The 15,981-nt window shown below is 47.3% G+C and overlaps 6 protein-coding genes across 6 annotated transcripts; 3 read left to right on the plus strand and 3 right to left on the minus strand.

Annotated features, from left to right (window-relative positions):
* Positions 1-963: 963 nt before the first annotated feature.
* Positions 964-1,604, minus strand: T310_9480 (uncharacterized protein; the record flags this gene model as incomplete). Its single annotated transcript, XM_013468024.1, has 2 exons — positions 964-1,072; positions 1,192-1,604. 2 exons carry the CDS (start codon positions 1,602-1,604, stop codon positions 964-966), a joined length of 522 nt encoding a protein of 173 aa, XP_013323478.1.
* Positions 1,605-2,625: 1,021 nt separating this feature from the next.
* On the minus strand, positions 2,626-5,243 carry T310_9481 (uncharacterized protein; the record flags this gene model as incomplete). The annotated part of the gene is made up of 2 exons (XM_013468025.1): positions 2,626-4,443; positions 4,497-5,243. The coding sequence occupies 2 exons, from the start codon at positions 5,241-5,243 to the stop codon at positions 2,626-2,628; spliced, it is 2,565 nt and encodes an 854-aa protein (XP_013323479.1).
* Positions 5,244-7,524: 2,281 nt separating this feature from the next.
* On the plus strand, positions 7,525-8,603 carry T310_9482 (Hyaluronidase; the record flags this gene model as incomplete). Its single annotated transcript, XM_013468026.1, has 4 exons — positions 7,525-7,562; positions 7,651-7,887; positions 7,956-8,367; positions 8,427-8,603. 4 exons carry the CDS (start codon positions 7,525-7,527, stop codon positions 8,601-8,603), a joined length of 864 nt encoding a protein of 287 aa, XP_013323480.1.
* Positions 8,604-9,309: 706 nt separating this feature from the next.
* T310_9483 (uncharacterized protein) lies at positions 9,310-11,528 on the minus strand (the record flags this gene model as incomplete). The annotated part of the gene is made up of 2 exons (XM_013468027.1): positions 9,310-11,033; positions 11,105-11,528. 2 exons carry the CDS (start codon positions 11,526-11,528, stop codon positions 9,310-9,312), a joined length of 2,148 nt encoding a protein of 715 aa, XP_013323481.1.
* A 1,480-nt stretch (positions 11,529-13,008) lies between these two features.
* Positions 13,009-13,934, plus strand: T310_9484 (uncharacterized protein; the record flags this gene model as incomplete). The annotated part of the gene is made up of 4 exons (XM_013468028.1): positions 13,009-13,180; positions 13,239-13,291; positions 13,362-13,499; positions 13,557-13,934. The coding sequence occupies 4 exons, from the start codon at positions 13,009-13,011 to the stop codon at positions 13,932-13,934; spliced, it is 741 nt and encodes a 246-aa protein (XP_013323482.1).
* A 735-nt stretch (positions 13,935-14,669) lies between these two features.
* On the plus strand, positions 14,670-15,431 carry T310_9485 (uncharacterized protein; the record flags this gene model as incomplete). The annotated part of the gene is made up of 3 exons (XM_013468029.1): positions 14,670-14,714; positions 14,848-15,066; positions 15,105-15,431. The coding sequence occupies 3 exons, from the start codon at positions 14,670-14,672 to the stop codon at positions 15,429-15,431; spliced, it is 591 nt and encodes a 196-aa protein (XP_013323483.1).
* Between the last annotated feature and the right edge of the window lie 550 nt (positions 15,432-15,981).

Here is a 15,981-nt window from a genome sequence, read left to right on the forward strand (position 1 = left end):
TTCCATTCTTACAACCCATTTTCCACTTTTCTCTCAACCTGACGATATGATGAAACAAAAAGGGAAGAAAAAAAAAGAACAAAATCAAAAAGTTACTGTGAGCCAAGTAGGCCAGGAAATGAATTCTTTTTTTTATCGGCGGGAGAGTCTATTCAACCTGGGATGGATGGTCTAGATTTCTTCAGGGTTTCAGACACTTCACTCCTCTTTTTTTTTCTTTTCACTTCTTGTCTAACTAACTAGGGTAATTGCCTGTATTCATGGAGGTTTTTCTTTTTCTTTTTCTCTTATTTTTTTAATGAATAATCAAACACTTCTCCTCCCGGTGGCGAATGGCGGCACTTGCTTGGTCTTTTTGTGGTGTATGTACATCATATTATCAGGCGCACAGAAAAACGAAAAACAAGAACGAACACACCTGGATTAAGGTTGGTTTGGCTATCTTTGGGAGGATGGGCATGTAATGAGTGTACTGTATGTACTTTTCAACGAGTTTGTTTCTTTGTTTCTTTCGGTGCCTTCAGTTCAGTTCGGTCAGTTACCTAATCCAATCCAGTCCAATCTAATCCAAGGGCTAAGGGAGGTTACAATACAACTTTTCTTGCCTTATTGATTGATAATAGATAGTTTGTTTGATGTAATGTACATTACAGTATGTATCAAAATAAATCGAATTTGAAGAGGAATTATTGGGCAATATATATGAAATATGATAGTATAATAATTAACATAGAAGCAGATTGGTATAGATAGATAGATAGATGTACGGAGTACTTACTAACTAGATAAGTAAACACAATAATAATAGTAACAAGGATGGATAAAACTTGCAAGAATCGAAATTACAACCAATATCATCACTAACCACCGTGCCACATTATAGAAACAAACACAGTCACTACCACCTTATCATCATCATCATCATCACCAGCTGCTGCTGCAGCATGTATGACGGTATCGAATTCAACCTTTCACCGGCCCCTGCGCCTGGTCTCGCACCTGCTCCAGAACCACGGCGTAGAACCTCCCTTCTTCAGACGGGTCATGATACGGGCCCGCGCTGACAATAGCCCTGGTAGATCGACACAGCAATGGCATTAATTAACATCGTTATAAGATCGAACGTAAAAAAAAACACTCAGATAAAAAAAAACTGCATCCAATCCTACGGATGATTTATCTTATACGTACCAATTCTTGTACCGCGGATTATTAAAAATCTCCGTAAACGCCTTTATCACCCTTAACGGCAGATCCAGCACCGAGCCCGACCCGGCCGTCCGCGACGAGGCCGAAAACTCGGGCGCAGCAGCAGGCCCGCAGATGGGCAGACCTTGCGCGTTGACGGCGACGTAGACCGTCTCAGCGGTGTTGTGCGGGTTCCTCGTCTCGTGGAAGATGAGGAGGCGTCTGGGGGGTTGGTTGAATACTGAAGGAGTAGTAGTAGAAGGTCCTGCAGCGGTGGTAGTACCAGCAGCAGTAGTAGTAGCAGTAGGAGCAGTAGTCGTGGCAAATGGAGATGATGTTGCAGCAGGTGTGGTTGGGAAATTGATGTTGCTGGCCGTGGTGGTGGTGCCTGGTGTTGGTGATGATATCGATGCCATTATTATTATTATTATTGTGGTTGTTGTTGTTGTTTGTAGAGAATTCTTGTGAAACGTCTCTGGTTTCTGGTTCCGATGTCCCTAAAAATCGATTCTCTTTCGGTTGAATGCTGACTGAATTTGACCCTTCTTTTTTTCCCCCGTTTCGTTTCCCCTCTTCTTTTTCCCTGTTCGTTGTCTCACGGATTATGATGTATCTAGTTGAATTAGTCGGTAGTAGGCGGTGTGTGAATTGATTCAGCGTTATTGATTGATCGCTGATTGATGGATTTTGTTTGGTTCGTCAACGCCGTACTGTACGTCCTAGGACGTATGTATGAGGTATGTATGCATGTACTCCGTAGGGATGTAGGTCCTGTACCAAGGTAGGTAACTCGGCAGCAGCTGGGAAGTCTGGTGGGGCTCTTCTTTTCTGCAGGAATCCGTAGCTTGCGAATACTCCATAAAGTTAATAATCGCTGACTGAATCTTTGCCAAGGAATAGTTCCTGGTACTGACATTGATCATTTGTCAAATTTCAATCCATCATGATATGGAGGAGAGAACGATGAGGTTCACACGGTATGAAGATCGAGTTAATGGTGAATTGAACGAAGCTTCGACGTGGTCCTAGCTAAGGTGCAGGCGTACGGAGTTCTCCGCTTGGCAGTTTCCGCGCTAAAACGAGTTAAGCTATCCAGGTACCTGGCAATAGTTATTAATAGGTACCAGCATACTGGCGCATATTATTCACTAGATACTACTCAGAGCCAGATAGAATAATCAATAACATCGTGACTGATCACCGTTGCTTCAGACTACTTGACTCACTTCAGTCTCTCAGTCTCTGGGTACATTATTATTGCATACCACCATGACGAAAACCAAGGCATGAACCCAACTTGTCCGAGACAAAAATACTATTTGCAGCGCAGACCAGAACATCAATCAAAATATCGGGGGTATCAAAAACAGTCACGACTCTGCGGGAGTAAAGAGTGAGAGGGAGAAAAAAAAAGACCGTCTACGCATCGCCAGCATATCACGCATCAAGCTGGCCATCCAGGACACGCCTGGCAGCGTCCAGTCGCCTCCGTAGCGTGCGTATAGTCTTCGGATCCGCATCAACCCCAGGCGCTGTCAGATCCTGCAACTCCGAACAAACTTTTCCAAGGCTCTTGAAGACTTGCTCCAACAGCTGCGTGTCGTCATTATTCAATCCAGAGGAGGTCCCCGAGCCGGGATTAGCTGACAGGAAGGCTGAGACCGGCGTAACGGACCCAGACGTCTCTCGAATGCCCGATCCAGGCGGCGTCAGAATTCCGGACGCCTTCATAGGACTCACTGTCAAGTTTCGTGATCGACGCTTCTGCTGCTGGGTATATACGCCTGGTAGATATGGATCAGCCATCAGAAATCTATCTTGGTTGGATGTGAACGTACCGTTTCTGGGAACTTGAGGCCAATTGAGCGCCAGGTCGATCTCATCTTCAGCGTTTTGCTCGTCGTCAGAATAATCTCCCTCCGTGGCTGTGGCGAAAGTCGCTGCCGTGGAAATAGAGTCGGTACTGTTCGTACGCGAATGTATCCCAGGTCGAGAGTTATCCGTCGATGAGGGGAAAGGCCGCGTGGTTTCTACCGAGTCGTTCGAGCTAAAACTCGAACGTCGCCGCATTTTATCTTGTGAGAAGCTTCCAAGGGCGCTGTGGAGATAGAAATTCTCGTAATCGAATGCATCTTCGCGCTCTTCATGAGGCGTCGCTTTCAGCGGGAGATCCTCGTATGTTTCGTTCTCATCATCCTCGTCGTCCAAGGGCTCATTCAAAATCTCATTGAGTGCCTCACGGTCTATCTCTGAACCTGAAGACCCGTCCATTTCATTATTGCCATATTCACCCTCCTCAGCGTCCTCGTAATGACTGTCGACAACAGAATTGAAGTCGTCGTTATCGTCACCTGATTCTCGGGTGGTCTCACGCGCCACATCCTTCTCAGGAGACGGCGCTGGGTCGGTGGAATGTTCATCCTCGCGCGTTTGTGAGGACTCCTCCTTTTCCTTCTCCTCCTCCTCTGCTTGTTTCGGACTCCAACCCTGTCCAGAATTCGAATTCGAGTTGCTACTACTACTATCCCGAAATTCCAGATCAGTGGTCATCCATTGCTCGGCTGCGGTGAACGGGCTCGGTGTGCGTAAGCTCTGCAAACTTCGCCGGCGAAGATTGTCCTCTTGCGTCTTTATCTTTAACATGGAGATCTTGGTTTTCAGGCCTTCCGCTTGGTCTCGGAGATCACGCACTTGCAGCTGTGACTGAGCGCGCGACGGTGGGCCCTCGGAGGGATAGACAGAATTAAATTCTTCCATCGTGGTTATCTTAGGGGCGTGGTTGCTGGCTGACATGCCCTGTCTCGACGACGTCCTAAGCGAGGAATCCTTTGAGTTCGATTTGCGCCTGTCTTCCCTGAGCGAATCGAGCTTTGGGTGATAAAAGCCAGATGATGGTCGAATAGTCAGGGGACTCCTTCTGGAGGTGTTATAATGAAACGAGCCATCATCTGCCTCGTAACTGGACGCGCTTGTGGATCCCAGCGCACTTAGAGAACGAGACTGTTGTATCGGTGGACCTTGATTGTTAACGGTCGACGGCAGGTGAGTCTCGCTGTAGACCCTCGAATGATAATTGCTACCCGCATCCTGTGTCGAGTTATAGACCTGGCGGGGTCGAAGGATCGAGCTCCTCCGATCCGTTTGAGATATCGATTTGTAGAGCTCTCCGGTCCGGAGAGGAAGCAAACCGGACGGAGAAGGAGAGGGAGTAAGGCGAATCGATGAACGGGCTCTTGTAAGATTACCTTCCATGAGCTGTATCTGCGTCAGCTGCTGACCGTGGATAAAACCGATTTTCCACAACATACAGTCAATCTCTTTTTCGCATTTTCCAAAATCCTCTCCGCCTCGCTGCTCAGAATTGCAGACGAACTGTCATCATCGTTGGAAGCACCATAGACCAATGCTGCGCCTGCCTTTGCCCTCGCTGCTTCCACACTATCCTGAATAGCAGGGTCTTCGTTTGATCCACTTTGCTCATCGCGGTTACTCTCGGTGCTGCGACTTTCATATCCATCCCATCTCCCCTGACCACTTCTCGCGCTAATCGTCGAACTTGATCTGGTGCTGCCGGTTTCTGATTCTTCAGCGTTCCTCCCTTGGCCGTTCTCGGCGCCGGAATTCCAGTCCGAGCCCCTCGAACGAGGCGGAGATGACTGAATATCCTCCTCTCCTATATCTGATAAGGGGCGGCTGGGCGCATGACCCTCGTATGTCCAGGCGCTGCGCGGAGGTCGACTGGGCGTCGAAACGGCTACCCCAATTTGTGTACTGGGCGTTGCTCCGCCATAATTGAGGGCACTTCGAAAACCACTCGCGTGCGGTTGACCAAATTGCATATCTGACAGAGACGGCAACCGGAATGGTGGAGACGGCGTGGACGACTCGCGCTCTCCCTCTTCCGGTAGGATCATATCTGGGTTGGTCAAGGTCGGTGACGGAGGTACCTCAGGCAAGTCTTGCTGCTGAGAGTGATTGTCGCCATCTTGCTGTCTGGACTGGTCATTGTCGAATCTGCCTGCAGGAACTGGCGGAACATTTTGATGGGGGGTCATCGTGATGGGAACGAGGGGGGCGGGGATTCACGCGAAAGAGCAGCGAACAGGGAGGCAAAACAATGAGATCCAGGCAGGATCACGCCTTTCCACACGCCTTGGAGCCGCGTTCAATCTCTGTCGACGGGCAGAAATACAGGGCGATCGGCGAGGAATCGAATTGGGGGCTTTTCGCAAGGGGGAGGAGTCTGTGCGCGGATTTCGCGATCAGGCCATAGTAAGGCGCATCATCAAGGGAGGCTGAGAGGAGGTTCGCTATAGCGGTTCAGGGGATTCTGGGACTTGGAGACAGTGGGAAGAGTGACCTTGGAGTTTGCGGGAGCGCGAAGGTTGGCGATCGATTTAACACGTACGCCAGGAACCAGCGACAAACACGCTGCCGGGTCTGCGCGCTCATCTTGTCCCTGAATGTCCTCAACTGCCTCCCACAGCCAAGAGCGGCAGGGATCTGCTGGCGCCGATCTCCACACAAACCGTGTGCGCTAAAACTCACTTGTTTAAGTTAGTGGGAAACATGGATAAATTGGCACAGGACAAGACGTTGCAAGGGTTCCCAGGCTTCTAACCCAGAGAGTCTGCAAATTCGTCGGGAATTTAGATGACTTGCAGCGCAATTGCAATAGCCACCAGGATCCCTCATTGGCTCTTCAGGAATTCCAGGCCCCAGGGGCAAATCTGACATAATCTCGCCATTGCGGGGCAGCGGACTTTAGCCGTTAACCGCTGTTAACATTACCCCTGACTCCGTGCCTTAGATAAAAAATACAGTCTGTTACTATACCGATGCTCTATACGGAGTATACTATGATGATCTCCCTTAGGCGGGGATAACCTGCCAACTAGAGACTATCTAGGATAAATAGGTGCTTTCTGGTGCTCTCTAGGCTCGTCCTATTTAGTCTATAGAGTCTGGCATTTATACTGCCATGAGAAAGCTCAAGGATAGCAGTCTACATGAAGAATTATTCAAGAAATAGGAATGGAGTAGCTTCCGTTGAAGCTTAAACCTGACCAGGGATCTATCTCTAGGTAGACAAAAACATAGTATAGGAAGAAGCTTCTAAGACCATGCTGAGGTAATCAACTACCTCAAAAGGTTCTAGGAGTGATCAATCTGTATTAGGGTCTATACCAGACAGAGAGCTCTATGTAGTCCAACTATGGATGGGCAAATTATAAGCCTAAGAGACTCTAGCGTATGTTGCTGTCTATTGTCTATGATCTCAGGACCTACGTTAGAGACTACTCCAAAAGGGTTGGCTGAACTTCAAACTACTGTTATCACAGTCCAAGCTTGCCAAGGACCTGATTACAGAAAACAGATCAGAAAACAGACTAGAGAAGAACTGTAGGGCTACCAGCGTATACAATAATAGTAATAACAATAAAGATGAAATAGAAGTGGAGAACGATTGTTAGATAGAAGTTAAGGTTACATTCAGTTCTTTTTTTTTCTCTGCTGCCACTCCTCCAGGATGGAACATCTGAAGAATTCAGGCTGACGCAGATCATTTCATCATTTCCAAACATGACGGGCTGTATGCATACTTTATAGATATAGCAAAATTTATTATCTGCAGGCTGAACTGATTAGATGACTGACTGCTGCCTAAATTCGATAGAAAAAAAATAGGTAGCGTTTCTTGCAAGTGCCAGCCACTACGCAACTATACTACAGATAGGGGCCTTTGGGGGCCGTGGACGATGCCCTCCAACTCTAACTATAATGCGGTCTATTACACCCCAAAAGGAGGGTTCATACCACTGTTGCAAAAACGCCACGAATGGACCGTCATGGTACTACCCTTGAAAATGGTAATCACAATATTAATATTATTGCTAGCCGCAGAGAATACAGAAACTTGAATGGAGATCTGAGGAACTATCTAAGCACCTTCTAGCCTTTCTAATAACTCTCTTCTATATTAATGTGACATTACCAGTCGTTTGACACGACAGATAACCTTTTTTTTTGGAGAGAGGGTGTCATCGTGTCGTCCTTCCATGGATGGATCTCAATCCTGGAAATTAGATCTGTTCTAGTAGCACCCATTTCGTAGAATATATAGAATAAATGGATCAGAACTTGGAATAGTTCTGAGTGCCTCTAATTGTCAAAACAGTTTTTTTCCCCCAAGTGTTTTTTGGTGTATATATTTGATATTTATTGTGCTATCTCCTATATAAGACCGAATGGATAGATTCCTTTCAGCGACGACTGCTATACTATTGGTCCTGGCGACCTCAGGAAGTGCAGAGTATATCCTCAAGCAGAATTACGATGCCAGTAATTTCTTCGACGGATTTACGTTCTTCACAGTAGGTTATCTTCTCGAATGTCAAACATTCTAATGTAATAGTATATATTGTGAGGTCCATTTCTGACAACGCAGCTGAAATAGGACAGTGATCCCACAAAGGGATTCGTTCAATATGTCTCTGCCGACGACGCGACAGCCGCCGGTCTTGCTCGAAAAGTCAACAATCAAATATATCTCGGCGTGGACGATACCACCGTCCTGAGCGCGTCTGGCGCCGGTCGTAAGAGCGTTCGACTCGAAAGCTCCCAGACCTTCAACAATGGTCTTCTCATTGCAGATCTGGCGCATATCCCGAACAACACCTGCGGCACATGGCCTGCCTAGTATGTTACTGTATTCTGCATTTATAGTTAGATCATGCGCCAACCTTGACACTTCTGCTTTTTTGCAGCTGGACGATCAACAACCAGGGCAACCCGTACGGGGAAATAGACATTATCGAAGGCATCAACGACCAGGACTATAACGACATCAGCTTGCATACCAGTGCCCAGTGTACTCTAACCGGCGGTAACCAGACCGGTACGGGGCTCCGCACGGATTGCAATCTCGACAGCAGCCCCGGGGGATGCGGCGTGAGTGGTGACTCCGCTTCGTACGGCAGCGGATTCAACGCCAATGGAGGGGGCTTGTACGTACTTTATCTTGAGGACGCTCTCAAGGTGTGGTTGTTCCCACGGGACTCAATCCCAGCCGATATCACGTCTGGAAGCCCCAATCCGTCGTCGTGGGGTGAGCCCTTGATGGATTTCGAATCCCAGTCTGGGTGCAGCATTTCTCAGAATTTTATTGACCAGACGATTGTGGGTTTCCTCTGAAATACTAATTCAATCAGCCATAATGTGACTGACAAGAAATGCAGATTTTCAATATCGACTTCTGTGGCTCGAATGCTGGTGGACAAGGCTGGACCGACTGGTCCCACTGCCCCCAGACCACAGGAGTCAGCACCTGCGAGGCTTATGTTGCCGCAAACCCCAGTGCCTTTACTGAGTCGTACTTTCTGATCAACTCGGTCAAGCTATACCAGACGAGCTAGCTGATTTGAAGGCTTTGAAAGCCCTCCATTGGTATGGAAAGCGAACAGATGGCATTTGCTGTGATTATTTCATTTCCAATTGTCCATCCACATCTAGAAATGGAGAATATTGATAAACTTGGGTGAGATCAGATCATGGGCAGTTCACAACAGTTGCTGTGATTGGCATTCTCTGATAATATTTGTCTTGTCTCTCAAGGCCTGATAATAGGTAAACTAACAGTAACTCCGTCCATATTAATTTAGCGAATACTCCATACAGCCCCCACCGGCGGGCCATTTGTCTGGGCCTAGTACGGAGTTCTAAGTTGTTATGCGCCTTTTTAGCCATCTCTGATTGCCATGCCACATGGCCGTTTTTTGCTCTTTGGCCCCCATCTTCGACAGTGACGCGGATGGCATAGAAGTGATTACCTTTGCTATGATAGACTGATAGAGGGGCCGCTGAGCGAGCAATAGAATCAGTCCTGTGTCTATGATGCAGTACGCAATTCTTTTCCCCCAAAGATCCATAGGCAACATGTCCGTCATTTGATTTCTGTCTATTTACAATGTACATAGGCGGACGCCGACAAAAAAAAGAAATGCAAAGAGTTAGTTCTAGACAAGAATACGGAATGCATACATCGAAGAAGAATGAACCAAGAATCCAATCGGCAGGCATACAATAACAAAGATTTCAATAATTCCGCACAATGGAGGTCATTTATTGGAGTTTCTCCAGTAAGAGCTTGGCTCCGCTGCTCGTAGGACCAGGTTTCTTCTTTCCATCGCCGGAGGCTTCTTTTGCTGGTGCGGCTGCCTGCTCCAGGGCTTTCTTGTTCTTCTTCAATGTCTTCAGCAACTCCTCTTTCTTGTCGAAGTCGTCCGACTCCACCAGTGCCACGATCACAAACGGGTGGGACCCAACCGTCCAGGTCATAATGTCATCTTTGATGTTGTCGTAGAGTAAAGAGTGAAACCGAAGTGGTGGATTCACTTTCTCGACCACTTTTTCTTGATTGTTGAACCTGCCACCCTGAACAAGCGACTTCAGCATCCGCCCGATGAAAGGAGAATCCTTGACCTCGGGCTTGGATTTGGCGGCAACTGCAACAGCAGTCAACGCAGCGGACTTGTCTCCGTCGGCATCAAAGAGCACTTCCGTAATAAATTGGCATCCAAAGCTGGTTTCCATGAGAGCCTCTGCCCGCGAAGCAATAAATTCGAGCAGAGTCGGGCTTGCCGCTTTGATGAGCTCCTGGCGCCGAATAGACGGCTCCTTCTTCGAAGTCTGAGTTCTGATCTCACGAATTTCCTTCAGGATCTCTTGATCGGCGCCTGTGAGCAGCCACTTGACCTTGTCTCCCGCAAACAAGTAGAGCACAGGAATTCGTGCTGTGAGATCATTCACCTGTTGCAGCAGCTCGTCATGGCGGGCCGACTCAGCGAGATCTTGATTCAAGAGCTCAGGAAATATGATCTTGGAAGTAAGTTTGGTGTCATCGATGACCTCAAACGCAGTCAATAAGACCATGTGCCCGTGGACGTCGCTTGCCATCATCTTAATGGTCTCACGGTAAAACCGTAGCAACACCTTGCGGTCCTTGGCAGAAGAGTAGGCCAGGCAAAGGCACATCAACCTTGCTCCCGATTTCGTAAACGCCATATTCTTGGCAAGGTCACCCTCTTCGTCTCCTTTGATCAGTTCAATGAATTCGTTGGCTTCAAAACTACCCGGCGTCACGTTCAAAAAGTATTGCAGCATAGCATCATGCAACATGGTGAATCCAGTAGTCTTTTTCTGCACCAATTGGTTGATGAGTTCATACAGATTGTGCAAGATGGGCGCTTTCTTCTCAGGGTTTTCAGCCAAGATCTGCGACAAATCTGCCGAAGGCACGGATCCGCTCTCTTCCTTGAAGATGGTAAACTCTGGGCCGTACCATTCTCGCAGTAAATTGGCCTTTTGTTCTTTGGTAGCGACGGTCCGGTAGATGTCGTCGAGAATCCAAGACGCCTCCGGGTGTCTCATTAGTCGTTTGACGTTTCCGTAGAACTCAGGGATTATCATATCTCTGACTTCCGTATCACCGTGTACCAGTATCTTTCCGAGCAAGAACTTTCCATATCGACTCTCAGCTACGGACCGATAGCGCCCTTTAAGCTCCCGCGCAATCTGCTTCCGTTGTTCTATAGTGGAATATTTCAATGCCGTCTGAATGACCCGTACTGCATCATGTTTGAAGACGAAATCGCTCACTCGTCCGGTGATAATTTCGTACAACTCAGCAAGCAATTGTTGTCGTTCTTCCTTGGAAATGTTCGTTTTGAGGCGCAATCGTTCCCAGATCTTTTTCGATCGAGCGATCAAATCCGCGTTTGGCTTTGCCGCCTTGCGTTCCTGCGTTATGGCTTTTTGCTTGGCGTGCGCTTCGCGAGAAGATGTGCCTAACAAGTAAATTAAAAGTGTCAGAACAGTCATTGCAATTGAAAGAAGAGGGAAAGATAGGGTGCCGTACTCTTTTCAACTCCGTTCGCCTTAGATCCATTACTCTTTGCAACAGACTTCTCCTCTTTTCCAGTTTCCTCCGTTGCACTCTCCTCATCCCCATCTTCGTCCTCTCCACTATCATCCATATCTACGTCCGAATCTTCGGAGACGTCAGAGTCTTCTTCCGAATCGGGCTCCTCATCCTCGTCACGGTGTTTCTTCTTGTCCTTTTTTTCGCGTTCTTTCGCTTGTTCTTTTGCGCGTTCTTTTGCAGCCTTTTTCTTCTTGTTCAACTTTCGCGCTCCAATGGTAATGCCCTTCTTTTTGAAGGATGGAGGAGTATAGGTCTTTTTGGCACTTTTCGTCTCTGTCGAAGCAGCCGCATCCTTTACTTTGGCTCGTTTCCCACCGTGATCGTCGCCGGATTCAACACGGCGTTTTATTCCAGGCATCGTATAAATGTTCTCGAGTGTCTCCCTCTCGGCTCAGAAAACTTTTATTGTCCTTTCGAAAAAATGGAGGGAAAAAGAAATATAAAAAAAATACAAGCTTGTGTCTAATTGCGCTGCTGCCCATTAATTTTTTTTGGACCGGACCCATATCAGCCCGGGAAGTTTTTCGCGGGCGGTGTCGAGTTTGCACAGTTTGACCCACCCCAGAATGCCAAGAAACCTCACGCCAGTGGAGTTACAACCAAACCTCGTGATAGCAATCGTCGATTAAGCAATATTCCTACGAATGAGGTGGTTCCTCTTTAATAATCTATGAAACCTGATATTATTAGTGTTGCCTGTATTAGCTAGAATATTATATTATAATAAACAATTTCGGCGCCAATCGATTCTTTCAATGTTTTTATTTACAGAGTAAGTTTTCAATAAGCCGTGGAATACTCCTAAGGCAGTTCTGGTGTAAATACTATCGATTAAATTGATTGCCTCTTGAAACTTTTCAGATGATTATGCAGTAGTCACACGACTTTCAGATCAATCTTAAGTTGCACTTGGCTTCGAGGGAGGCAAGAAAAAAAACCGAAAAAAAAGAAGATATAGTGGTTGTGCAACCAAACGGTTGGCTTCCCTGTAACGAGAAGGTGTCATCTGGTACCGCCATCACAGAGTGGAAGTGTCTCTGCAGAATTGCTTCCCTCAAGTGTCACTTCCATTGCTTAACGCGTTGTAGCGATCGTGGATTACTCGCACGAGTACATCCGCGACTCCATGATTCGAACCAGGCACGCTTACTCGCTGGTGATTACCTAAGCAGGGTTGCCAACCTTGCGGTCGCCCTTCCACTCGACTATCCGTGACAGATTTCATAGTCGACGCCCTGTTCCGGTATATGAACCAGCCACATCCCTCCTGGGATTATTACCTCAAACGTTCCATTGGCTCGACCTTTCTTTGCCGTAATGTGGAAAGTTCCCAGTCAATAAAACTAACTGACATGTTAAATACCGTCCTAATATTTAATTAAAATACCTAGTACACTCCATGGTAGGTCTGGAAGTAACTTTATCTCCGGATGCGGGTGGCGACTGGCAAGATACCGAGGCACTAAACCTCGTGGGTTTGAATAATGATGCAGACTTGCAATTCATAACTTTGTCAGTAACAAACTTTTCACCCGCCGCTGCCGTTTAAAGGTGTGTGACGGGCGCTGGTAGCTTCCTAGTTGGGACGAGACTCCGCTGATCATTCGTCCATGCAGGTTGTGCACCGCTCAGCTCTGGCGCACGGTGTGCCCTGTACAGACAGTAATAAAGCCCGAAGGCCGATCATGTGAGGCACACATCTCATGTCATTTTAAATGGGAATAATTCAACTTGGAGAGACAATCGGTCATCTTCACAACCTTTACTGTATGTTCTATATATTCGCAATTCAATTGATACAATCTCTGCCTGCCAGTTTGTTCTGAAATAAATACATCATGCCTCCATTCCGCAACTTATGGAGTCGAAAACCCGCCGCATCGGATGATACCGATCCCAAGTCCAATAATGAAAATCAGCGTCCTCGCCCTTCCATCGAGAGCCAACGCAGTGGGCCTTTGAGCTTTCGAAGGAGCAGGGAGGAGGCTCCCAATGAATATAAATTGAGCGGTGTGTGACGCAGCAGGGCCTTGTTCTGCGGTCTAGAGGAATTCTCCGAACCATACAGCTGACAATCGGTATCTGCACTCAGTGGTCAATGACAGCGGCGTTTACCTTCCAGTATGTCTATTTCCGGGCAGTTCGATCCCATAAGCATGGTTCTTTTGGCTGAACTTTCCTCCTCTACCAGCCTTCACCGCCGGAAAAGCAGAGTTTCTGGCACAGATATACCAACTCCTCTGCGTCGTCGAACCATCGAAGTTTAGTCAATGAAAATGAACCATTCTCGATTTCTCGCGAGTCATTCGATTCGTACAGACGCTCATTTGTAAGAAATTGAACTTTACTCTGCTAATTGGGTCAATAACACTAAACGACTGTCTAGGATATCTCGGCCAAGTCCCCGGTTTCTCAGGTTGACCACCTCCCTCCCCGCACATCCCTCGATTCTCGCTTTCCTCGTGCAAATGCGCGCTCCGCAATTAATGGAAATACATTTGAACGACCACAGTCTATGGAAGAAGAGACATTTGAGGATGTTGGGCTAGCAGATGATGATGTCAAACCGAAGAAGAAGGGTCTCTTTGCGCGCTTCAGTGAGACATCGACAGATGCGCCATCATCTGGAAGCAATAGCCGACAATCCTCAACGCATCTGGGCTTCCGTCTTCCCGGCAGGAAGAGGGACCAGAGTGGCCAAGATGCAGAGCTAAGCAACATCAAGCCACAATCTCCCGCCACCGAAGTGGACGGCTCTGTGTGATCAGACCTAAGAGCGCAAATAATTGCTAGCTAATGAGGGTATTATGGCGTTATGGAGACGGAGTTGTGTACGGAAAGGGCACATTCACAGGTTCTGGGAGTAGCTGATCTGCAGGGCCAGATGTGTTTTGATTACGAGGCATTCGTTGATGCTCCCCTTACGATCTGTTTAATGGCCATTCTCACAATTGAGTTTCCATTGTCCGATTTTCTTGTTTTATACAAAAGTTGCCTCTTAAGGAGCAGCCATAATACTGGTGCCTATCATCCTTATGAGGACGGAGGATATGCATACATATATCATCACTAATATGTGAATGAGAAATAGAGATAATTGCATTGGACTAAACTCGAATGTCTTTCAGCCCTGTTAATGACATCTTTTTCGCTAGTGTGAAATGGGAATATACCGCAAGGAAGGTGAAGTGGAGGGCAATCAGTGGCTGCAAGCACACCTGATTGAAAGTGACAGATTACTTAATGTGGAAGGACCCTCACGCATCCTTCAATAAACGACGCAATCCCCGTCTTCCACATCCCTCAACTCTCAGAATGCTATAGGAGAATCATCTTACTCCTGTCAAGCCTGTTCCCTTTTCATCTTTTTTTAATCAGGCCGCCGAGACCTTCTACTGACAAACTCATCACACATAAATCCCACGGCCCTCTGGTTCGAACCACACAAAAAGCGGACAAAGCTAAGTCTTCGCTCTTCACAAAGAGAACAAACTTCACCATGAAGTTCTGGGATGGTTGGGAGGCATGGGAGAAGATGGTTTTTGTATGGCTATGACTGCTCGCAATATCCAATGCCATTTCAATTTGCTAACCACTGAGAAATGAGACAGATCCTTGGCTGCGCCATAGTAATCAACCACACCACCACATTACAACCGTGCTGCTAACAATGTTAGGTTATTGTCATCGTCATTGCCTTTGGTGTTCTGAGCTATAGCAGGTGGAGACTCAGGAAGTATGCTAGAGCACAGTCATACCAGGTGGCCGAGCGTGCGAGGGGCGTGGATTTGAACGAAATGTTGATAGATGACGTCCCTTTTGGTGCAAGGGCACTCGAGAGTGGAGTACGGGTTGAGGGTATCTGGACTCCAAACCACAACACGCCGTCGCCAAACGTCAGCCCATATCTATCCTGTACTCCAGTGGGAAGCAGACCACCAAGTCCACCTCTACGTCTGCCACGTCCAGAGCAGCGGCCTTTGGCCTACCCTTCTCTGCCTCAAGTGAACAGCTACTCACCGAAACGGAGCTCAGATGTCTCACTTATCAACAACAATACAATGCTTCCATAGAGCTCTTGCATGGGGAGCGAGTTCGCGGGAAAGAGATCGGCCTAGACAGAATAGTTGGACGGTCAACTGAAGACATTGCCATCTTACCAGAAACACTGTTATGTTTCAAGGGAAAATACGCATGGTGGATTGTACTGGGCATTGAACTGGGGGCGTTGATGAGTCGAGAAGATAAAGACTTGGCGTGATCCAGAAGTCACTACGGAGTACATGAGATTGATAGCATTGATGGAACGTCAATAATCATGACAGTTGGAACTTTAGCTCTTCCAAGAATCTGAAAACTAAAAATCAGTGTAAAGCCTTTTAAACGACGTAAAAAGCATTGTTTTTCTGGATTAAGTAGATTTGTCATAACTTTCTGTGTACAGCCGTTAGGTAAACAGTGGTTGCGGAAATAATGTTCTTGTTTCCGGTTTGTTATCTTCACGTGATGTCGCGACGTGGCGACGCCTCGGACGCGTCCATGTCCTCTCCCGATGACCACAATTAGTGACCCCAACAATCAGGGGCATTACCAAGTCCTAGAGACTAGAGCTGAATAATCATTTCTTCATCAATCGTCTCATGCAGTGATCTGTGGAGAATTACCTGGCTTTGAATTCCTGCTTTTGCTATTCCATTTGAGAACCATCACGAGAATCGTCTGGCCCTGATTGCGTCGAGTCTCGGATAACCCCTCACCACTCGCATATTCGTCCAGCACACCCACCTCTTTGCACCATTCCCCGTTATTGA

Source organism: Rasamsonia emersonii (assembly GCF_000968595.1).
Source record: "Rasamsonia emersonii CBS 393.64 chromosome Unknown ctg1118621762148, whole genome shotgun sequence".
In the NCBI taxonomy this organism is placed as follows: Eukaryota; Fungi; Ascomycota; class Eurotiomycetes; order Eurotiales; family Trichocomaceae; genus Rasamsonia; species Rasamsonia emersonii.